The sequence below is a fragment of the Microcaecilia unicolor genome, chromosome 12, assembly GCF_901765095.1.
Source record: "Microcaecilia unicolor chromosome 12, aMicUni1.1, whole genome shotgun sequence".
In the NCBI taxonomy this organism is placed as follows: Eukaryota; Metazoa; Chordata; class Amphibia; order Gymnophiona; family Siphonopidae; genus Microcaecilia; species Microcaecilia unicolor.
The window spans coordinates 3,934,397-3,959,238 of record NC_044042.1 but is presented as its reverse complement, the minus strand read 5'-3'; the positions used below and the strand labels follow the sequence as shown (position 1 = coordinate 3,959,238).

The following is a 24,842-nucleotide window of genomic DNA, read 5'->3' as shown; positions in this document are numbered from 1 at the left end:
ATTCTGTCCTCCCTGGATTCTATATAGCGCGACTTACGTTGCGTACATAAATGCAGTTGGATTGTAGATCTGTACGCACAACTTAGTTAACAAGCCACTTAATTGCCACTTAACAAGCATTAATTAGAATTTACGCACACAACTGTCTAAGCGTGTTCTATAATGTGATGTGCATAAATTCTAAGTCGTGTAGTTTAAAAGGGGGCGTGGCCATGAGTGTGGAATGGGCGGGTTGTGGGCGATTCTAAAATCGATGCACATGGTTAGAGAATACACTCAGTCTGTGCATAATTTAGGTTATCAGCGTTCATAGCGAGTTCTACTTGGCGTAACTGCTTGTGACTAAATTTAGTTGCGTATTCTATAAACCGTGTGGAAATTTAGGCTAATTCTATAAAGCAGAGAGGAGGAGTTGGGACCCAGCGGCAGGGCAGCCTATGGGAGTCACTGCTGCCGCCTTCTTTTAAAAAACAAGAAACGGTAATTTCGGGGCAGGGTGTTGGGGAGGGAAAGGGGGGTGGGGGTGGGGGGGGTGGCAGAGGAGCCAGGGTAGTGGCTCATTTTCTGCCTCAGGCAGATTGTCTTGCTCTGCCCCTGGTGCCCACTATTATTGGCGAATGGAAAGGGATCTAGGTGTCGTCGTTGATGATACGTTGAAAACTTCTGTTCAGTGTGCTGCTGCGGCTAGGAAAGCAAATAGAATGTTGGGTATCATTAGGAAAGGGATGGAAACCAAAAATAAGCCGTTGTATCACTCCATGGTGCGACCGCACCTTGAGTATTATGCTCAATTCTGGCCGCCGCACCCCAAAAAAGACATAGTGGAATTGGAAAAGGTGCAGAGAAGGGCGACAAAGATGATACAGGGGATGGGATGACTTCCCTATCAGGATAGGCTAAAGAGGCTGGGGCTCTTCAGCTTGGAGAAAAGGCGGCCGAGGGGAGATATGATAGAGGTCTATAAGATAATGAGTGGGATGGAACGGGTCGATGTGGAGCGTCTGTTTACGCTTTCCAAAAATACTAGGACAAGGGGGCATGCGATGAAGCTGCAGTGTGGTAAATTTAAAACAAATCGGAGGAAATTTTTCTTCACTCAACGTGTAGTTAAACTCTGGAATTCGCTGCCGGAAAAGGTGGTTAAGGCAGTTAACTTAGCGGACTTCAAAAAAAGAGTTGGAAAGCTTCCTGGAGGAAAAAGCCATAGAATGTTATTGAATGAACGAGGGAATAATACACAATTTCTAGGAGGGGCGGGACAAATTGCTTGTTCTTTTGGCCGCTGTTGGTGACAGGGTGCTGGGCTCGATGGACCCTTGGTCTGTCCCAGCATGGCGATGCTTATGTCCCAAACGACAGCCCATCCCTAGCCCTCACCTGGGTACTTTCCTCCTTTGCTTCTCTTGATGAAACACACGATCAGTAAAATGAGCACCAGCAGCGCTACGGCGCACATCAGCCCGATGAACCAGCCCTGGGTGGCGATGTCCACTTGACTCTTCGTATAGGCTGCCACAGGAGAGGGACAGAATGACACGAATTAAATAAATGTATCTACGTATGCAATGTTTTTATTTATTTATTTACAGAATCGTGCTTAATCAAACCAGTTTACAAAAAATAACAACACAGACAATCCTAAGAGCTACACAAAAAAATAACAGCATATATTTAGGGATCCTTTTACAAGCTACGATAAGCATTAACGTGAGTTACAATCCACAACTGCAGAGCGCACTGAGGCATCTTCTGGTAATTTTGCATTCAACGTGTGCTACACCTATGCTGGGGCGTGCTGGAGGGTGGAGAGTAGGCGTGACCACTGCTAATCAGTGAACCTGCGTCACTGTGCATGAGCTGATTAGCGCATGAGTGGCCTAGTGGTTAGAGCACCGGTCTTGCAATCCAGAGGTGGCTGGTTCAAATCCCACTGCTGCTCCTTGTGATCTTGGGCAAGTCACTTAACCCTCCATTGCCTCAGGTACAAACTTACATTGTGAGCCCTCCTGGGACAGAGAAATACACAGAGTACCTGAATGTAACTCACCTTGAGCTACTACTGAAAAAGGTGTGAGCAAAATACAAATAAACAAAATGAGTCCCTACCGCCTAGTAAATAGAGCATGGGTATTAATGGGGAAAATAAGAAAATGTAGCCATTTTACTGTGGCACTAAAATTTACTCAGCGCATGGGAAACCCATGCTCTAGCCACACCGAAGGACTCCAAAATGATTAACAGTATACATGATTCAAACAAATAGCCAGGCAGAAGTGACAGAGGGAATATTCAAGCTGAGTCTGCAGGAAATCTCCCCTATCAAGAAAATGACACACAGGCCCACTGCAAACCCCAGCCAGCATCGTTTGTGTGACTGGGGGTGAGAATTTGATGTAAAAGCGGTTTTCTGATCCTGTTCTGGTGACAACAGATGCCCTGTATACGGTCAGATACTGCGCACTGCTCGGACAGAGGCTTTGGTTTAAGCTTCTGAGCATTTGTCCTTCCTGTTCATAGTTCTTTAAATGTACTTTAGTTCTCACCGAACAACAATTTTATTCATGATTTTATTTGACAAATGAGTGTGTGGGTTGTTGGGGTTTTTTTGGCTGACTCGTAACATCGCATAAAGCACAACAACCCTAGCAAGTCAGTCCATGAAGTTTTCATCAGGTTTCACCCGTGAGGTCAGTGGTTGGAGCAAACTCTTCTCCCATGTAACAATAACTCCAAAAGGTAGCCATGGCATGGGCTTAACCTCTTACAAAACTGCCTTTTAGCGGTTAACAGAGGGATGGCGTCATGTTTTCTGAGACTCTACAGGGCTGGGAGAGGGAGTGCGTAGACAGAGCCTCTGGGCTTTATCCCGTGTCGTGAGAGATAGGAGTGCGGTACTAGGTTCCAAACCAAAGCAGGGTTGCTGACCATCGGTGAATTTACCCCCTCCTTCCCCCCAAAAAGAGCAGTTTTTGAAAAGAACCTGGGGGACAGGGCCTCTGGCTCTGTGGGCTCAGCCTTTGTATTGCGGACTCAGGGACTGTGTTTGATGCAGGGAACGGCAAGTGCCAGAGCAAATTTAGCTGCGTCAAAAATGCTGACGGTAAAACGTTATCAGTAAAAGGTTGGGCTGTGAGAAATACTTCACAAGCTGGCAACCCCCCCCCCCCCCCTCCCCCCTATTCGGTAATGGACCTCATTGAGTCTGCAATGTGTTAACATTTACAGGCAGTGAAAATTGAATTAGTGATGCCTCTTGCTGCACATTAACAGGAAGCCGACCAGCAGACAGGTCAGTTTTCACTTGCACACAAATTAACTAAGAACAAAATTGCATCTATCTGCAACCAAATTTTCCTTTCCCAGCACCCGCACCCGTCTTTGCAACTGTGGCTCTAAGGCAGGGGTGGGCAACCTTTATACGCAGAGGCAGGAGAGGACTGACAGTGATCTGGGCTCCCGGGCACAGTCATTGGGGCCTCCCCAGGAAGTAAGGGTCATTGGGAGCCCCAACGCCCCTCCCTTGTTTCCATCACACCCCTGCACACTACAGCCCCTTGGGCCCTAGTGGCATCTTCGGGGGGTAGGAAACAACCCCACTTTTTCCTGCCTGCTGCCGCTGCTTCTTCTTAATGGCTGCCAAGACGTGGGTCTTGGCAGCCATTTTGAAGACATGGCAATGCTGGACAGAGCAGCACAGCGGGCAGGAAAGAGTGGGGTAACGGATTCTTGAGGCCACTAGACCACCAGGGCCTTTCAAAGTAGGCCCAGGGAGGGCCCACTGAGGCACGGGGGGGGGGGGGGGGGGAGAGGCACTGGACCCCCAGTCCGCTCCTGCCCAGACGGCCACATGGATGTCAGTTCTGCTGCTAGAGGGGACTTCAATATTTCATAACGTTGGAACCGGCAGTGCACAGAGCTCTACAGACCTTCTGTGCTAAATAAGTACAAATGTAATGAAAAACAATAGAAACAAACGGAGTGGCTATTCTGAAAATATTTGCGAAATACAGTATTTAAAATTGCTAAGGCACTGTGCATAAAAGTCAATGGCAGGTCGCATTTGGCCTGAGGACCACAGGTTGCCCACCCCTGCTAAAAGGCTACCAAACTAGCGAGAGCCGCTGATAATCTAGGATTGCGCTGTTATGGCCACTGGCACAGATGGGGTGATCACAGGGTACAAGTCTAACGGAGGGAATTGAACATGTCCACACAAGGCCCCTGTAGAATGGACAAATCCCTCCTCTCAGTACCCTTCTCCACCACCACCAACTCCAGGCTCCGCTCATTCTGCCTCGCCTCACCCTATGCTTGGAACAACCTTCCTGAACCCTTACGCCAAGCCCCCTCCCTGCCCGTCTTCAAGTCTCTGCTTAAAGCCCACCTCTTCAATGTTCCTTTCGGCACCTAACCTTTATACCTTTCAGGAAATCTAGACTGCCCTAGTTTGACGACCCCTACTTGTCTGACTGTACATTTGTCCTTTAGATTGTAAGCTCCTTTGAGCAGGGACTGTCCTTCTATGTTAAATTGTACAGCGCTGCGTAACCCTAGTAGCGCTTTAGAAATGTCAAGTAGTAGTAGTAGTAGAATGGAGGAAGCTCAGTTCCTGCTGTACAATACACATTGTGCAAATATTAACCTGTTCACCCTCTGCGAAAACGACGCTGCTTGTTCTAACTCTACAAATATTTTCTGCTGCTTCTTCTTCCGCACGTGCAACGAAAGCAAAAGACAAGTACAAGTGCAGAAACAGTCTTTAGTCTTCCTTGCGTCTCCGGTTCTATACAATGGAGAGTGAGCGGCACCTTTTAGTCTACAAGTTAATTATCTACCCACTGCGTACAAGTGGAAGACAGGGACATACTGAGGCCTGTGTGAGTGAAGGGTGCAAGAGAGGCGGGAGCACTCTTATTGACCTATAAGTGCCTTCACTCTGCAGCTCCTCAGTACCTCTCCACTCTCATCTCTCCCTACATTCCTCCCCGGGAACTCCGTTCACTGGGTAAATCTATCTTATCTGCACCCTTCTCCTCCACCACCAACCCCAGACTCCATTCCTTTTATCTTGCTGCACCATATGCCTGGAATAGACTTCCTGAGCCGGTACGTCAAGCTCCATCTCTGGCCGTCTTCAAATCTAAGCTAAAAGCCCACCTTTTTGATGCTGCTTTTAACTCCTAACCCTTGTTCACTTGTTCAGAACCCTTATTTTATCATCCTCACTTTAATATTCCCTTATCTCTTGTTTGTCCTGTTTGTCTGTCCTAATTAGATTGTAAGCTCTGTCGAGCAGGGACTGTCTCTTCACGTTCAAGTGTATAGCGCTGCGTACATCTAGTAGCACTATAGAAATGATAAGTAGTAGTAGCACTAAAACTGCTCCCCATCCATTGGCTGCAGCGCCGTGGGCGGGGCGTGTGCGCCAGAGGGCTTGTCACTCCGGGCACGATTCTGGCTTGGTTAGATTAGAGCAGTGGGATGAGAACCAGAGAGGCCAGGGCTCAAATCCTTAATCCTCCATTGCTTAAGACACATATTTAGGTCATAAGCTCTCTGAAGAAGGGAAACACCTACGGGACCTGAATGAACTCATCTTGAGCTGAGATTTGGGAAGACAAGTAATCACATTCAAATCTAAAACGCAAGTGAAACCATCATCGTCACAGAAACCTGCAAAGATTCAAGGTTTAAATTTAGGAGTCTCTGTGTTTCACTGGATCAGGCAGTTTGACTTGCATTTAATGCTCTGCAGGACTCCCGGAATATTTCCATCTATGCTTTGGTGCATGCACAGAACACCTGCCGTGATGCAGCATATGAGACACGGTGAACAGTGATGGTCTAGTACACTAGAAGCATAGATGCCCCGGGGAGGGCCCTGCCCACTTTGCTGCATTTATTGCACCTGGATGGAGTAGGATGTGATGACTAGATGAAAAGGAGGGGTTGGGGGACTCCAGGCGTGCAGGAGCTGATATTGCAAGCATGCTGCGAAAGAATGGAGAGCATCACATCAGGGCTGCAAAGCCATCTCACCTGAGCTGGTCTCAAAGATGAGGTACGGACTGCTGATGGTGCTGTACTCCTTAGAGTAAACACGCACCCTGTACGTCATTCCGGGAGTAAGGTCAGCCAGTTGAACAGAAGGGAGCTGGCCACTGACTGGGATAGATCGTATCGTATTATTACCTGAAGGGGAAAAACTCCACATAAACAGCAGCAGCACAGACCAGACGATTCCAGTGATACTGAGCCAGCATTGCATGCGTGAATAGCACACCAGGTACACCTGATCCTTCCCTTACACAAGCCATGTATGGCCTACACAGCAAATACACTCTACCTTTCCCCTGTACAAGCCATGCACAAAACAAATACACCCTACCCTTCCCTGTACAAGCCATGCACGAATTGTACCAAATTCAACCTACCCTTCCCTGTACAAGCCAGATACCAACTGTACCAAATATACCCTACCTTCCCTGTACAAGCTAGGCACAAAGTGCACACCAAATTCAACCTACCCTTCCCTGTACAAGCCATGCACGAATTGTACCAAATACACCCTACTCTTCCCTCTACAAGCCATGCACCAACTGCACACAAAATACACCCTACCTTCCCTGTACAAGCCATGCACAAAAAAAATACACCCTATCCTTCCCCTGTACAAGCCATGAACCAACTGTACCAAATTCACCCTACCCTTCCCTGTACAAGCCATGCACGAATTGTACCAAATACACCCTACCCTTCCCTGTACAAGCCAAATACCAACTGTACCAAATACACCCTACCTTCCCTGTACAAGCCAGATACCAACTGTACCAAATACACCCTACCTTCCCTGTATAAGCTAGGCACAAACTGCACACCAAATTCAACCTACCCTTCCCTTTACAAGCCATGCACCAACTGTACCAAATTCACCCTACCCTTCCCTGTACAAGCCATGCACGAATTGTACCAAATACACCCTACTCTTCCCTCTACAAGTCATGCACCAACTGTACCAAATATACCCTACCCTGCCCTGTACAAGCCACATACCAACTGTACCAAATACACCCTACCTTCCCTGTACAAGCTAGGCACAAAGTGCACACCAAATTCAACCTACCCTTCCCTGTACAAGCCAGATACCAACTGTACCAAATACACCCTACCTTCCCTGTACAAGCTAGGCACAAAGTGCACACCAAATTCAACCTACCCTTTCCTGTACAAGCCATGCACCAACTGTACCAAATATACCCTACCCTTCCCTGTACAAGCCATGCACGAATTGTACCAAATATACCCTACCCTTCCCTGTACAAGCCATGCACGAATTGTACCAAATACACCCTACCCTTCCCTGTACAAGCCAAATACCAACTGTACCAAATACACCCTACCTTTCCCTTGTACAAGCCATGCACAAAAAAAATACACCCTATCCTTCCCCTGTACAAGCCAGATACCAACTGTACCAAATACACCCTACCTTCCCTGTATAAGCTAGGCACAAAGTGCACACCAAATTCAACCTACCCTTTCCTGTACAAGCCATGCACGAACTGTACCAAATACACCCTACCCTTCCCTGTACAAGCCAGATACCAACTGTACCAAATACACCCTACCTTCCCTGTATAAGCTAGGCACAAAGTGCACACCAAATTCAACTTACCCTTTCCTGTACAAGCCATGCACGAACTGTACCAAATACACCCTACCCTTCCCTGTACAAGCCAGATACCAACTGTACCAAATACACCCTACCTTCCCTGTATAAGCTAGGCACAAAGTGCACACCAAATTCAACCTACCCTTTCCTGTACAAGCCATGCACGAACTGTACCAAATACACCCTACCCTTCCCTGTACAAGCCAGATACCAACTGTACCAAATACACCCTACCTTCCCTGTATAAGCTAGGCACAAAGTGCACACCAAATTCAACCTACCCTTTCCTGTACAAGCCATGCACGAACTGTACCAAATACACCCTACCCTTCCCTGTACAAGCCAGATACCAACTGTACCAAATACACCCTACCTTCCCTGTATAAGCTAGGCACAAAGTGCACACCAAATTCAACCTACCCTTTCCTGTACAAGCCATGCACGAACTGTACCAAATACACCCTACCCTTCCCTGTACAAGCCAGATACCAACTGTACCAAATACACCCTACCTTCCCTGTATAAGCTAGGCACAAAGTGCACACCAAATTCAACCTACCCTTCCCTGTACAAGCCATGCATGAAGTAGAAACCAAATACACCCTATCCTTGTCCTGTACAAGCCATGTAGGAAGTGCACACCAAATATACCCTACCCTTCCCTGTACAAGCCAGATACAAACTGTACCAAATACACCCTACCTTCCCTGTATAAGCTAGGCACAAAGTGCACACCAAATTCAACCTACCCTTTCCTGTACAAACCATGCACCCACTGTACCAAATTCACCCTACCCTTCCCTGTACAAGTCATGTAGGAAGTGGAAACCAAATACACCCTACCCTTCCCTGTACAAGCCACATACCAACTGTACCAAATATACCCTACCCTTCCCTGTACAAGCCATGCACCAAGTACAGCCCATCCTTCCCCTCTGTGAATGATGCAACTGTTCTACCAAGTACCACCTGCCCTTTCCTGGGCACTGAACACACAAACTCTTGCATCACATATGATCCACCCTCTTCTCTCCCTGTACACAGCATGTAGACGGATCACATAAGATGCAACATCTGTGTACAAAACCTGGTGCAGATCAATTGATTGCATCTTCCTTAAATCCGAGATGAGACAGGCTTAGTAGCTTCCATGCATTTTGTGAGATTTCAGATATAAAAGCACTCATTAAGAAATCTCATGCATATGTCCTGCTTTCTGATGGATACTGCCAGCTGCTATGTCAAAGGGCGTCTCCCTATACACTGAGGTCATAAATGACTTGTCATGGTTTTCGGGTAGTTTTATCCATCAAGGATCAATAGGTTCCAAGTGAGGTCATTTGGTAACATACACAGCCCACTTCAGCTATAGTGTGAGAAGAGTCTCCAGACCAAGTGCCAGCGCACTTTACGTGAATGAGACGGGCAGCAGAGGAGCCTGTGTGGTGTTTATCTGATGGTGGCTCCAGCCTACAATATTGGGCTCCAGACATTGCTTGCACTGAACAGGGGCGTAGCCACAGGTGGGAAGGGTCCCCATCTACTTAACGGTGCACCCTTGCTGCAGCTGATGGAAATCTCTGGCACTGCCAGCTGAAGACCTGCACAACTCCCTGCACCGCCCGCCACGGGTACCTGTGCATGTTCGGTTTTTATGTATGCGTGACAGCTAAGCATGCATGAGGTGCTGTCATCAGGCAGCTCAGGAAAGCTGCCACGCTGGGATGCAGAGTTCTGAGCACTTTCAGGAAAGTTCTTCAGCTGGCAGGACCTGGGGAGCCCCACCAGCTCAGGTATTAAAAGTTGAGGTGTGGGGGGGGGGGGGGGGGGGAGTCAGGGCATTTCATGCCCACTCATTTTGGCCATAAGCCCACCCAAAATCTGAGGTCTGGCTATGCCACTGGCACTGAGGTGAGCTGACATGAAGAAGAAGTTTACTGGGGTTGATGATTCAGGGGCCCTCCTGTTCCTAGCAGTGTTTTAATGCATTCTGGGGCTCGTAGTCCTGCTTCAGCGATGAGGGTGGGAAGTTGTAAAACCAGGACTGAATCCCTGACTATTCTGGATTGTGAATAAGGGATAAGGAGGAGACAGAGTGAACAATGCTCCCAGTTATTTCCATGGATTATCTGATATGTGACTCTTCCCCAGAGAAATTCCCTGCTGGACTGGCCACTGTTGGAAGCAGGATACTGGGCTAGATGGACCATTGGTCTGACCCAGGTGCTGGGATAGGACAGATGACAGCCCCTTCCCCTGCTCTGGGGGATGGCATGATTCATGGGCTGAGCCTGGAGACGCCTGTTTGAGCCCACATGAGCTGGCAGCATCCTCTGAGTGACCGACTCGCGGCCGTATCATTTTTCATGCACAACTGCTGCTTACTGTTCGTGTATTCGACCACAAACTCAGTCCCTGGCTCAAAGTTGTGCATCCAGGTAATGTTTGCCCAGTTACTGTTGGGTAGGGCAGTGACGTTCCACAGTGACCAGCCAAAGCTCGCTAGTGAATAGGAGGAGAACAGGCTATTAGATATCGGCTGGCAGCAGCCTTTCACATCCCCAAAAGAAACTGGGACCCTCTGGGCTTTTAGCACAGTCCGAACCAGTGCTGGGATTTGGCCCCAAGAGTCTTTATGTACTGTAATCACCCTCCCCTCCCCCAGTACCACTGCTGTCACAATCCTAAGTCCAGAACAAACTAGACAAAAACGTCAGTGAACTTCCTTGTAAATAGCAAAGTACCAAGCTGAGAATCTAAATCACATTAAAATATTCCTCACCATGAGGGTTATTTAAATTTAACTGATGGAGGAAAAGACCTCAAACGTCCTCGCTCGGCTGCAGATAACATTTCTAAGTGCTGGCTCTTCACAGACTCCAGTATTATCATTGGTCAGAAACCTCCATTTTTTATTTTGACTTTTTTTTTTTTTTTTTTAGTAATTTCTTATAATTCTTGTCATGTTCTGAATTTTTAGTATATACTTTCACACATCTTCTTCAGTCTTTATTAAAGAAAAATGTAAACATTTAAAGGCACTTAGCTTAACTTTCTGCACAACACGGCTCTCCGTTTCACTTATGCAGCAAGCTTCGTCAGGGGACTAAAGTGCTTTCCAATCTTACTCTTGTGCCAAACCTTCCAAGATGGAATTCTATGGCTCTGACACTCCCCCGCCCCCCGCTTGTCCTCTCTCTCCCTCACCTCCTGTTATGTTTTGGTTGTACCACAGAAAACGTGGTATATTAAATGCATTACCCTTATGCACTGAGAAAGGTTTCTATAAACCAGGAAGACAGAGCTGGTGCCACCTTATCAACTAACCAATTTACTGAGGCACAAGAGCTGTACCTCGACGAACTGCTTAGTTGCCCCTTTTTGCTACCTCAGACTAACATGTAACACGCATGGTTTTAGGAGGGTATCACCCGTCAGAACCAAAGCGAAGGGGAATTGGGCAAGGGAAAGGATCTTTTCCTGTATAACACCAAAAGAACTAAGGGCAGAAATGAACTTAACAAAGTTCAAGATTATGCTTAAAAGATTTTACTTTAGACACGTGTTTAATCTTATAGGACAGGAGGAACTTAGAATTTATCAGGTTTCTGTTCTTGTGAAGACAATGGCACAATGTACGTTTTTTATGGATATCTGAGTGAATGTGGTTAAGTCTATTCTATCGATTCAAATGACGTTTGTTCCTTTCCATTTAAATGTATCGTAAATCACCATGATCTATTAAATTTTTATAATAAAGTCTTCTGAAAGGTTTTAAAAGCCGGGAGTGGGCTCATGTGTTTATTGCAAGATTCTTGGACCTCTTCAGGGGAGACCTCTCTCTTACCCCAGGGCAGTTCCCTCTTGAATTCCCACCTTAATGGATCCTGAAATTTGCAGCTCCGGAGTAAGACACAGGACTACAAATCCCATCACGCTGTGGGCTGGGAGTTAAGAAAGCAGGAGTATTAGATTAGAGTTGTTCCCTGTATTTTCTGAGGTATCCAGTTAAGCCAGTCATGGCAGGTAAATTAAGCACTGATGGAATTGGCTAGTGGTAACATGAAAGGGGAGGGAAATGTGCCCAGAGTCAGGTGATATTTAACACATTACACAGGCTTCAGCTGGTAGACTGGAATCGGCAGAGGCTGAGGAGGAAAATACACATCAGTACACCACATGCAGTGATCAGACTCATTCTGAGGGGTGCATGTGGGCCCCCCCAGCCCCACCAAGTGAATCAAAGTCCCATGATGATGCAGCCCCAAAATATTATAAAGGGCAGGCCACAAAGAGAAAGATTTGTTTCTGTAAGGTGAATAAAAATGTTGATCATTCCTAGAACCCCATATTCAAAAGGTCTGTCTAGCACACTGACATTTTAAAAGTCTCTCCAGACTCCAGAGCCCCAAAGGAAGGTGGCAACAGGGAGTTTTCTCAGGTGCAGTTTCACTTCGGATGTTGAACACTGATTGACCAGCTCCAGGACCACACAACACGGATTTAAGCTGAAGATACAGAGAACGTTGTCTGGAGTAACTTTATCCAAACAAAGCTGCTGGATATTGGACTCTGTGCGGATGGTAAAACCCGTGTGGTCTTGGAAGCCAGTGTGCCTGGTCACACCATGTCCAAGTGCTGAAGTGTGACCCTCCCTGCACCACAGGTCATCGAGACCACCTCATCTGCGACAGGTCTACATTGGCACATCTCTGGCTAAATGGCCTTCCCTAGGGGGAAAAACCCTGTGACATTTATCCCCTTAGAATTCATTCTCCCTCATCGTTAAACCCCGTCCTCCCCAATCTCCAGCACATGTAATAATATTCCACCCCTAGTTAGAACTGCTTTATTATAATAGCTCCTTTCAACACGTGAAGAGTCAGAAAACTCTCCGTTTGGCAACTTTGAAAGGAAGAAGGCACCGGACAAAGTCTGACCGGTGGAAAAGGGCATCGCTGGTAGGGAGGATGTTTTGGGGGGAAAGGAGAGGAAAGTACCAGTGTCCTGGATTTTAGTGATGACTGGCAGCTCAGTGCTGCCACTGGTGGTGGTGGTGGTAGTTGAGGTTGTGGTGACGGCGGTAGAGGTGGTGGCAGTGGTTAGGACGTCAGTCGTAGGCACCCAAGGAGCAGCTGGCAGGAAAGCTAAAAGAAGTGAATTGATTACAGAAACGAGAACACAAGACATTAAATGGAAAATTGCCATTAGACACATGAGATCACATGAGCGTGTAGAGAAATTTGTTTTATACTGGGTGCTCCCAAACCTTATCTCCCTCCCCAAAATCCACTTAGTTTTCATAGTGAAAAGAACTAATCTTTAAGGGGTCCGTGAACTAAGGCCACGTTAACCTTGGCTGCACTGCTTTGGCTGTATTAGACAGAGGTTAGCAGCTAGTGAACGGGATCGTTGGCAAAGAAAACCCTTTCCCTTTATCCAATGGGGAACAATGGGCTGGCACAACTCCCCAACTTTGGATGCTCTCCTGTAACTGGTTCTACCCTCCCCCCGCCCCAGTTCTTTGTCAGCTGGCTTCTGTTTTGCTGGCTATAACGTCACTGACAATATAACCTACAATACACCTTTATATGTAGGTTAGATGTCATTTTGGACCTGGTACCAGGACGAGCAGGAGGTAAACCTGCATTTTAAAACACGGACATTAGCACTAATATTCTTAAGTACCAAGAACCCCTCAATGTGGTCTTCTGGAAATACGGGACCAGACAAGCATAAGGTCCCTGGCCCTGATGACGGAGCTCAACTGAGAAGGGACCTCCTGAGTGGCTAAATTAGGGGGACGGAGGAATGGAGCTCCCTGTCCACCCTGGTCTAATGCCTGAGCCCCTGACCTGCCTTCTGCCTGGTATTTAAGCTTTTCCTTGGAAGAATTAATGTTCTCCCTATTCCTCCAGCTTAATTAAGAGAGAGGGAAACCCAAGGTACGAAACCAGTCTGGGACACGAGCCTTTGTGACAGAGCAAAGGCTCAGTAAGATTAACAGTAGTTCAGCCACTATTAGGGCATATTTTCAGCAACTGATATATTTTCAAGGCAGCCCTTTAAAAAGTTCGACTTGATATTTTCTGGTCAGATTTCCACGTTCAGCGGCTGAATTTCAGCTCTAAGCTTGTAAGTTTTTTTTTTTCTCCCACCTTCGGCCTGCCCCAAATCACTCCACTTTTTCTGACACGGGCCATTCTGTGAATAAAATTGCCAAAATAATAAGTAATTAGAGTCTCACTATGATTAACACTGTTGTAAAATAACACCAGTCCTTTTGTATCCTTTAGTAAAAAGCTCTCCAGAGAGGATGACCCTCCCATCTCCACCCCCTCACTGTATATTATAATAGCCTTCGGTATAGTGTCTCTTCCTCAACGTGTGAAGGGGGCACCACGCTCTGTGATCAGACTCATAATGCAAGTTACAGGAAAGAGCAAGCAAAGCCCCCACAGTCGCTTCCCCCACCCTCCATATCCTCCCACAGCTACTGCCTGCAGTGCTAACGCTGTAGGTGCATGAGGGATGCCATGTCCCATGCGGCAGCCATTGTAGCTAGAATGTGCAGGTCATGCATTGAGAATCCCAGTATAATATGCGACAGGGGCAGCAGGAACCAGGTCTACCATCTGGTCAGGTGAGAGAAGCTGCCTATCTGGGTCTTATCCATGCAAGCAGTGTGCAGCCTGTGATACCAACTCCTCCTCTGTAGCTCCACAAGGACAGTAGAATTTCATACTAGTCACTGTCTCCAGCCATAGGCAAATGGCATTTCAGGGCCTTTTTCTTGGAAAATGACTGGCAGCACTGGCTAAGAGAACAAGTTACCCTTTATCTCCCTGGGACTGGGAAAGGTTTTCCCTGCGTAAATGGCTGGGACAACCTATGGAAGACGAAAAGTCCATATAGTAATGCTGACCTACATCTTTCTGTGGCAGGAAGGAAGATTTTAGTGAGATGTTCAGGCATTTAAACTACACAGTGGAGGTGACATGAGCCTGGGATGTCACCCCCAGCGAAGCAAGATGACAGTGGGGAAACAGTCCAACAAGCTCTCTCAACACAGCTCAACCATCTGCAACAAAGCCCGGATTTGAAGCCAGGCACAAGGCTGCACAGAACATAAACAGAAGAACTCAAAACAGCTGGATAATGAGGACAAATCCTTGCAACAAAACCGCAGAGCTGCAAGAGGACTTAGAGGTCATTGTTATTACCCACACAGAATGGAATACAGACACGCCAGCTTATAACTTGCATCAGAGGGCTACAGTTAGCCAAAATGACGAGCAGTAGCACTTTCACGTCAAAAATGATATGGAAGAGACTGAAATGCAGGGGCTTGGAGAATGAAGGAAACACCGTAGGATCATCGTAGAGAGAGAAAACGTGTCCTAGATAGCGAAACTCTGGGGCAGAAGGGGGAGGTGCGACTGCTTAGGAGACCAGAGCATCCAGTCTGCAGAATACGGAAGAAGTCGGGAGATCACAAATGCCTTTGCTCGGGCAAATGATGACGGAACCCGTGAGGGAAGGGATGACGCTGGATCTTGTAGTCACAAAGGGAGGCTTAGAGTCTTAACGTCCAGAAAGGGGCCCACCAGGCAGCAGTGATCAGCATTTGGTACGGTCTGGGCTTCAAACACGCTGACTTTAGTAAAACGGAACAATACCTGAAGGAGGAGCTGGCAGGGTGGGAGAGGATAAAGGAAGTGGAAGCACAGTGGGCCAAACTGGAAGGAGCCAAAGGAAAAGAAATTTCAAAGGAGGTGGTGATAAGGACTAAAAAGTTAGTGTCCACAACGTACAAAGGATCGTAAAAATGGAAAAACACAGGGGCCGATATTCAGACTGGCTAACTCCTGAGGCTGGCGCAGATATCAGATATGCAATGCTGGGCTGTTTCCGGTGACTGGCACTGAATATTTTTGGCTGGTTTATAGATAACCGGTTAAGTTGATATTCAGCCTTAGCCGGTTATCTTTAACATAAGTACATAAGTAATGCCATACTGGGAAAAGACCAAGGGTCCATCGAGCCCAGCATCCTGTCCACGACAGCGGCCAATCCAGGCCAAGGGCACCTGGTGAGCTTCCCAAACGTACAAACATTCTATACATGTTATTCCTGGAATTTTGGATTTTTCCAAGTCCGTTTAGTAGCGGTTTAAAGATATCCCACATTTACACGTGGCCAAATATGGCCACTAAACCGGCTTTAAAAATAGGTGGATAGCCGGTTATATCCAGCGATCTAACCGGCTATCTGCTAACCAGGGATATTCAGTGAGGGACAGCCGGTTGGAGAACCAGTTAAGCACTTTTAACCGGTCAGTGGCTGTTCCAGCTAGTTAAACAGAGCTGAATATCGGAGGGACAGAAAAGAATATCTGGTAAAGCTGAAAGAAATAAAAAAGAGGAATGAGGATGGCAAAAGCCAGAGTGAGAGAAAAGAACACTAAAGATGTAAAACGAGGCGACAAGACTGGGAATGGAGGAAGACATGACGCGGAATTCTAAAACTGATGGATGCTGAACACTGATAGCTGGAGCATGAGAAGGAACACGCAGAAACGATGTTCGGTCCTGCAGGGGGTCGTCAAAATGAAGTAGGTATGACACCAGTCCCAGGACAGGGTGTTTGTGAACACCTTGCAGGACTGAAAGTAGCCCAAGCCATGAGGTTGGACGGCCTACGTCCCAGGCTTGTGAGGGAACTCGGAAACGTTCCGACAGGTTTCCTGAAGGATATGTTTAACAGTTCCCTGGAGATGGGAGGAGTCCTGCATGATGGTGAAAAGGTGGATGTGGTCCCTCTTCACAAAAAGAGTGCTAAGAATCTGGACGTTGCCAGCTACAGGCCGGTCAGACATTTTCTTGCTGGGAAAGGAGAGAGTGCAGAATATGAGGCTGCAGGATTTTTACAGAAAGAGTCTGGCACAATCTGATCAACTTCTTTGGGTGACCACAGAATTGAATCAAGTGTGTAAAATGGAGGAGTAACAATAACAGAGGGAAACCAGCACAGGAGGAAGCAGCGTGTTAAGACGTGCCGCTCGCTGACCTCTCCTGCAGATTGGAGGAGGGGGGTAGGAGAAGAGGCAAACTTCGGCAGATATTTGTAACTCTGGTTTCTACACAAAGCTGAAAGGCCAGGGTAAAAATCTCTTTTGGGATAGCTGAGAGGGCCTCTCCTTATCATCTGGGCACTAGGCACACGCCTAGTTAGCTTACACCTTAATTCTGCCCTTCCTGAGACAAGAAGAAATAGGGGAAGTATGATAAGAGATATTTAACCACCTAAAATGTATTAATAATACACAAGAAGCAAAACTTGTTTTCAAAGGAAAGGAAGCTCTAGAACTTGGGATCACAATTTGAGGGTCCGAGGGGAGGGGGGTGAGTCAGAAGCAGGTTTCCCCCCACAAAGGGCGACACATTCATGAAAACACCCTCCTGCAGTGGGTGGTGGTAATAAACTTTGAGTGCGGTGTGGAAAAGAAGGAAGATCCTTCGCTGTAAAAGAAGAGTACAACTGAGAGTCACAAATTTCGGACTCTCCACCAAACAATTCAGCAACGTGCGTCAGGACTGCCAGAATGAATGGCAATGTGGACATAGGCGTAGACTGGGGGGGGCGAGGGGGGGCAGTGCCCCCCCAAACGACGCGAGGCGCTGCCGCGCCATTAGTTAAAAAAAAAAAAAAAGTTAAAAAAAAACACATGCAGGCACGCGCTCCTCTCCGTCCGATTGGCTTCCCTGCCCTCTCTATCTGCGTCCCGCCTTCCTCTGACGTCATTTCCTTTCGGGCGGGACGCAGACAGAGAGGGCAGGGAAGCCAAGCGGACGGAGAGGAGCGTCTCCGTCTACTCCTCTCTCTTCCTCCCTCCCTCCGGCGCAGGCAGCAGTCTTTTCCAGCGTTCCTGGCAGCTGTAGCGTTGTACACGCTGCCTTTGGCTCTGCCCCGAAGCCTTCTCTTCAAGTTCCTGTTCCCGCATAGGTGGGAACAGGAACTTGAAGAGAAGGCTTCCGGGGCAGACCGAAGGCAGCGTGTATATCGCTACAGCTGCCAGGAACGCTGGAAAAGACTGCTGCCTGCGCCGGAGGGAGGGAGGAAGAGAGGGGGTAAACGGAGTCACCATCTTGGACCTCGCGCGGGGGGGGGGAGGGGTGGGGAGATGGATAGTACTGGGAGGGGTGGGGAGCAGAGGGAAGGAGCAAGAGATGGATGGGACTGGGAGGGTGGGAAGCAGTGGGAAGGAGCAGGAGATGGATGGGACTGGGAGGGTGGGAAGCAGTGGGAAGGAGCAGGAGATGGATGGGACTGGGAGGGGGGGAAGGAGCAGGAGATGGATGGGACTGGGAGGGTGGGAAGCAGTGGGAAGGAGCAGGAGATGGATGGGACTGGGAGGGTGGGAAGCAGTGGGAAAGAGCAGGAGATGGATGGGACTGGGAGGGTGGGAAGCAGTGGGAAGGAGCAGGAGATGGATGGGACTGGGAGGGGTGGGTGGGGAGCAGAGGGAAGGACCAGGAATTGGATTGGACTGGGAAAGGAGGTGAGCAGAGGGAAGGAGCAGGAGATGGATGGGACTGGGAGGGGTGGGGAGCAGCGGGAAGGAGCAAGAGATGGATGGGACTGCGAGGGGTGGGGAGCAGAGGGATGGACCAGGAGATGGATGGGATTTGGAGAGGTCAGGCACAGCAGAGGGAAGGAGCAAGAGATGGATGGGACGGAGGGATGGTGAGCAGAGGGAAGGAACAGAAGATGGATGGGACTGGGAAGGGTGGGGAGCAGAGGGAAGGAGCAAGAGATGGATGGGACTGGGAGGGTGGGGAGCAGAGGGAAGCCTACTGGAAAGACACTGCATAAAACAGAAGACACTGGGATCAAAGCGAATAGAAAAACTACATGATCAGACAACAAAGGTAAATAATAGTTTATTTTATTCATAATTTATTAATTGAAATGTCAGCTTTTTGAAATGTGCATCTGTGATATTTTGCCTGTAAATTTCATTTCCTTCCTCCATATTAGCATATTCATTTGCATATGTATATATGCAAATGATATGCTAATATGCTCCGCCCATTTTTTTGCCCCCCCAAATGAAACAGTCAAACTACGCCTATGAAAGTGGATGACACGAAATGGTAGCCGTCTTAGTGAAAATGCAGAAAATGATGCATCCAAGTCTGGTGGGCTGCAAGACCTTTACAGCTCGTCCTGTTTGGATGTGTTACTACGGGCCACGCTTGCTGTATGCATCTCTGCCACTGGCTGTGGAAGAGAAGGAACTGCATTTTCTTTGAAATTGGTTTATCTTGGAGTATTAATCATTCAAGTACTCGATATACCTTTGGAAGACTCCTGAAGAAGGTGCTACGGAGCCGAAACACGGCTGTGTTGAGTCAACCTGTTACAATAAACATTACACTTTTTTCAAATATACGTCTCCCCTATTGATTGGAAAGAGCCTATCTTCCCCCCACTCTTCTCCTTTTCTCTCTGCAAGTACAGTAGCCTCAGAGAAAAAGCAGACCCTCATATAGCTGGGTACGTCCTGCTGGGGTGATGGTCTGTTGAACATGTACAGTGCACTCCATTTAAGTGCATGTCGGATAAGCGCATGCTCTGTTTAACTGCATGCCATACTTTGGTCCTGTTTTTGACGCCATCAATTTTTATGGGGACAAACTTTGGTTTAGCGCACCACTGATAAGTACAATATTTGCTTATATGCATGGTTTAAGACCGCTCCTCTGCAGGAAAGACTCAGCGTAAGTGCGCGCACGGAATATGGAAGCCAATTGGCACGTGACAAAGGGGCGGTAAATTTGAAATCTCGTTGGTTAACTGCCACAGGCAGAATAAGCGAAAGAACGTTGTTAGAGTGTACACTGGAGTCGTTGTCGTCGCGCAACTGTAAGACTTTAACACTGGCTGAACGAATAGAAGTTCTTAAAAAATGAGAAAACAAACAAAGTCAAGCATCTATTGCTAAAGAATACGGTGTCAATCCCAGTCAAATTTCACGTATCTTGAAGCAGAAAGATCAGCTTCTGGAAAATTGGCAAAACAACACAAATCCACTATGACAGTTTTTACCGTCTGTCAGACGTAGTCTATGGAACTCACAGATACAAGTGATTAGTTCAAGTAAGCCTAACGTCAGTTAACGGAGACTGTATACTGTACGTATAAGAAGCAGTACTGTACATATGTTTATCAGATGTCAAGCTTCTTTGGGTCACAACGGTTAAGTGCACGCTCCGGTTAACTGCGTGCATTTCTTTGGTCCCAGACCCTTGCGCTTAAGCGGATTGCACTGTATTTTTTTTTTTTAAATTTGTTGCATTGCGGCTATAGAAGTCGGTATATGCCACATGTTATGTGTGGAGAAGGAAGGACGACAAGTTATACTAGAGCAGTAAAATTCCAAGGTATTTTTATACAGATAAGTTATATGTATAAAGTTATATGTGTATAACCAGACCCATGGAGTCAGAGTCAGAAGAAATTTTGGGTGGTGTTGGAATTAAGAGTCGAAGTTGGTAAAAATGTACCAACTTCGACTCCAGCTTTAAAATTAAAAAAAAAAAACATCAGAATTTAGAATTTTAAACTTATATATTTCATATCTTTGACCTGAATATAAAGTACTGGCCTGATATCTCTGGTGGTTCAAGTGGGGTCCATGAGGCTGCCACGAGAAGTCACAGCAACCATATTCCTATGGCAACCACAAAGGAGGACTAAGTGGGTTTCACTCCTGCCCCCACCTGGACCACCAGGGACATCAAGTAGGCCTGGGGGGCCTACCTAGACCATGGGGAAGGGGGATGTTCAGGGGTGTTCTGAATGGTGGCGAGCTGGGGGGGGGGGGGGGGAAGGAAGAGTTTTTTTTATCAGGGGGTCAGGAGGGGATTGGGGGAGGCTTCCAAAAAAGAAAGAGAGTTAATGCGGGTCCTGGCTGAACATCGGTCGGACCTGCATAAGCCCCAGCAGCCAGCATCAGGCACAATAGCCCCAGACAGTCAGTGCTGGACATGGCCCAGCAGTGACTACCCAGGTCTCATTTAGCTGGCCACGGTCAGCTTTAGCAAGACGCTGACTACTACCAGCTGAATATCAGCCACAGTGATGTTTGGCTGTGCTTCCCACATAGGTGACTGAATAGAGTACATTTCAGGGGTGTAGCAAGTGGGGGCCACGGGGGCCTGGGCCCCTGCAAATTTCACCCAGGCCCCTGGTTTGGCTGGCAGGGGTCCTTAACCCCCGCCAGCCAAAGCCTTCTTCAGCGCAGACCCCAGCGCAGCTCTTCTTTCTTCTTGCTCCTCCTGTGCACGCTGATGCGCCAGAGACTGCGCTGAAGAAGGCTTCGGTTGGCGGGGCTTGGGGATCCCCGCCAGCAAGGGTATTTGTTTGTGAGGGGACAAGGCGAGGTGGTGGGGGGGGGGGCAAGGAGGTGAGGCGTGTTGGAGGGGGCGGCAGGGCGGCACTCAAAATGTGCCCCCAACCTCGGGCTCTGGCCCCCTCCCACCGTGAGGTCTGGCTACGCCCCTGGTACATTTTATTTCAATTTTCCCTGAGCCCCAACATTGCAGGAAACTCTCAGCTTTGGTCCCCAAATAATGGAACATGCTATTTAAAACAACAAAAGACACCCAAGTTGCCTTCATATAACAGGTGCTTTTTGGACTTTTCATAAAATCACTCCCACTAGGTCCGGGATCAGAGAGTGGATGCTGACATCGAGTTCCCTGCTCACAGTAGAAATCTCCTAAACATTCAAAGGCCAGACACTCAGACAGGCCTTGCGGATAGGGGAAGAGGAGTGGGTCATTTCTGTCAATAACCAAACTACGATAACTAGGACAGTGCGAAAGGTTCAGGAAACAGAAACAATAACGAGAACTGAGAACCGTTTGCTGCTTATCTCAGGGAGCCGGTATTCGGACTGCACGGTATCACTGTGAAAATGCACAATAAAGCATGCGCCATGCAGAGCAGAAGCGTTGTGCTGCTGTTAACCCTTTCAGCGGATGGGCCACTGCATAGAATAGCAATGGTTGTAACCTGCTACAGTGCAGAAGAGCCTTGGGGATGCTCTGGTCCTCTCCGAGCCTGGCAGTATGATGTACCTGGGTGTATGTGGATTTGGAGGCTTGCTTTTAGAATAAGGAGGAAAACCTCACTCAGAGGTGTACTGGATTTAATTTTAATAAACCTAATAGACAGGTTTTCCTGCTCTGCGGCTATCTAGTAACGAGATCCTCCATCTTCAGTTGATACTTTAGTGTACAGTCAACTGAAGGGTGATTTGCTCAGCGTCTTTCTCGCTGTATAAACTGCTGGGTCCACTCGGCAGTAAAGTACTAAGGTAATATGATGTCAGATTTCCTAAGGCTTTTTGCTCACTCTACATCTGTGGGGAAAACCCCAAATGAATCAGAACCATAATAAGTGAAGGTAATCCAATTAAAAGGTCTTATCTGCCATTTGCTCTGTGATTTGTGAGTGGAAATACGTCTACAGTGAGCCTATAAATCAGCGTTTAGTCAGAGGAGAGCTGGGACTACCCAGACTCACTCGCTAAGATTTCCTTCTGCTCTCATCCTCTGCTCTGAAAGGGTTAACGCCATGCGATCACCATGTGCAGCAGCACTGCAGTAACACAGCCGTCCCCATTTCCCCCGTTACCTTCTCCAGCAGGTACGCTACCTGGGGTGGGTGTGGCTTCTGCGTGTGTGGCGCCCAGCAAGGGAATGAAGGGTTAAAGGATGAGACAAGGGGAAGAAAATAGAAAAGGGAGATTATAAAGTCACAGGTGAGAGAGACAGCGTTAAACAACAGCAGACAAACACGAGCTACCCTACTGTCTGGGGAGGAGGAGGGGTAGGAGCTGAATTAATAGTACTGTGTTCGGAGATGAATCACATTATAGACAGAAAGGACAACCTGCAGAAGAGCAGATGTTTCTCTGAGAAGCTGATATTTAACCTCTCACATGCTGGCAGGCCTCCTCTTTCCCTGTCCCTTCTGCAAATTCCCACCTCACCATTCCTTTTATTCTGGGTCCCCAGGAGACTAAAAAAGCTCATGATAGGGGGTGGGGAGGATGGGGGGAATCTTCAACCCACATCATCAAGTGAGTAAAAAACCTCAATGAATCTGCTTTTAAATGATCCCACAGCATTTAGGACCCATAACTGCTCAGAATATACTGCAAGTGGTCTGTTTTTCATCTCCCCAGTTCGACACATCCAGTGTGACAAGCCGGCAACCTAACACAGACAAGTACTGCATCAGAAATTCAGCAGGAAGGGCTCACAGCCTGGAAAGCTGGACCAGTATATCACAGATCACCTCCACCGGTCTGATTCCTGGCCAGAACTGGGAATTCTGTGCCAGCTCTTGGGAGCTGTCAGACAGGCTGCCCAATTTCTCTGGCAAGATGCCCCTGCTGATGTGCTGTTGCACAGCTCCCTCTGCTGGACACTTGCTGTAAGTAATTCATTGGACACCGCCTGGAACTCTTCAATAGCAGGTGCAAAATTGAAGGCATAAATCCACCATATAAACGGCAAGTGACCGACTCACCTCCTGCAAATGCGCAGTAGACACTTCCCTCTCTGTCCCGCCCCCGCGTCAAGACGTGATGACGGAACAGAGAGGGAAACTGCGCTAAGAAGTGCACAACACGGAAGGGGGGGAGGGCGAGAACCGCCGAGGTCGCTACTGCTCCCCCCCCCCCCAGGTCGCCGCCGCCGCCCCCCCTCCACCCGGGCCGGGCCCTCTCTTCTCCATTTAAATTACAGCGCCGAAACCGCAGCAGGCAGATCAGCGTCAGCCTTCCTTCCTTCCCTGCCTGTGTCCCGCCCTCGCCGACATTACGTCACACAAGGGCGGGACACAGGCAGGGAAGGAAGGCCGACGGGAGGCGATCTGCCTGCTGCGGTTTTGGAGGTGAGACGCTGTACGTTTAATGGAGAGGAGAGGGCCCGGCCCGGGTGGAGGCACGGTAGTGGCGACCTTGAGGGGGGGGGGAGGGCAGGAGAAATGCTGGACATGGGAGGTCTCAGAAGGAGGGGGCGGCTTGGAGCTTTGAGGGATGGACAAAGGGGGTCCTTGGAGCTGGCTTGGAGGGAGGAACGGAGGGGGGCCTTGGAGCTGGGAGGAGGGGGGCCTTGCAGCTGGGAGGGAGGGAGTTAGACATCAAAATAGAACATACCAATACTCGCCCGTTTTAACGGGCTTAACAGCTAGTACATAAATAAATAACCTCCAGGAGTCATTTTGAGGGACTTATCTACATGTGCTCTTGAAACAGGCTGGATGACTTTCATTCTGCAGGATAATGCAGAAATATTAGTCTGAAAACAAAAAGAAAATAGAGCTCATCTCCCCCCCCCCCCACCCTTCTCCCAAGAGGGGCCTGTGGTAAATCTTCCTCTGCAGGCTGTAGATGGGTCAGCACTGCAAAGAGCCCAGGACCTGCTCTTCCCTTCCATGATACTGCAACAATTCTCTACACATGGAGCAGATGCAGCCTTCTAACGCACATCAGGTTTCAGTACATAAGAATAGCCAGACTGGGTCAGACCAATGGTCCATCCAGCCCAGTATCCTACTTCCATCCATGGCCAATCCAGGTCACCTGGCAGAAACCCAATTAGTAGTAACATTCCAGAACCCCAAACAGTAACAAGATTCCGGAATCCCAAAGAGTAGCAACATTCCGGATTCCCAAAGAGTAGCAACATTCCAGAATCCCAGAGAAGCAACATTCCATGCTACCCAACCTAGGGCAAGCAGTGGCTTCCCTCATGTCCATCTCAATAACACCTTGAGGTGTTCCAGGACCTAAAGCCTTTGGGAAAAAAAAGGAGAATTTCAGCTTCCAGAATCACAACTTTAAAGAGGATTGAGGACCTTACCACGGTCCCCAAGGTAACCTGGGGAAACCGGATGGGCCCAACTGATCTTTATCTGCTATGATTATCTCTTGAGGCTCTAGATTCTAGGTTTTTTTTTTTTTTTTGCATCTGTGGGCAAAGTTACAGCAGAACCCCAGCAGTTTGGGGCTCTTCAGGCCCATCTCTACAGTGCATTCTCAAGGTCAGCAGAGATTGGCCCAGTCTGCAAAGGGACACATGGGTCCTAT

General features: G+C 48.1%; 1 protein-coding gene across 8 annotated transcripts in view; it reads right to left on the bottom strand.

Annotated features, from left to right (window-relative positions):
- The window catches only part of NFASC (neurofascin), a 155,619-nt gene that overhangs the window by 9,676 nt on the left and 121,101 nt on the right, over positions 1 to 24,842 (bottom strand). For 7 of the 8 annotated variants that reach the window (XM_030220553.1, XM_030220554.1, XM_030220558.1 and 4 more), the window contains 3 exons: positions 10,058 to 10,174; positions 6,040 to 6,192; positions 1,378 to 1,509 (listed from right to left, as the gene is read on the bottom strand). In XM_030220553.1, the coding sequence (XP_030076413.1) occupies positions 1,378 to 1,509; positions 6,040 to 6,192; positions 10,058 to 10,174 (402 nt within the window). The remainder of the gene's footprint in view (positions 1 to 1,377; positions 1,510 to 6,039; positions 6,193 to 10,057; positions 10,175 to 24,842) is intronic. The other variant, XM_030220557.1, reaches the window with a different exon arrangement.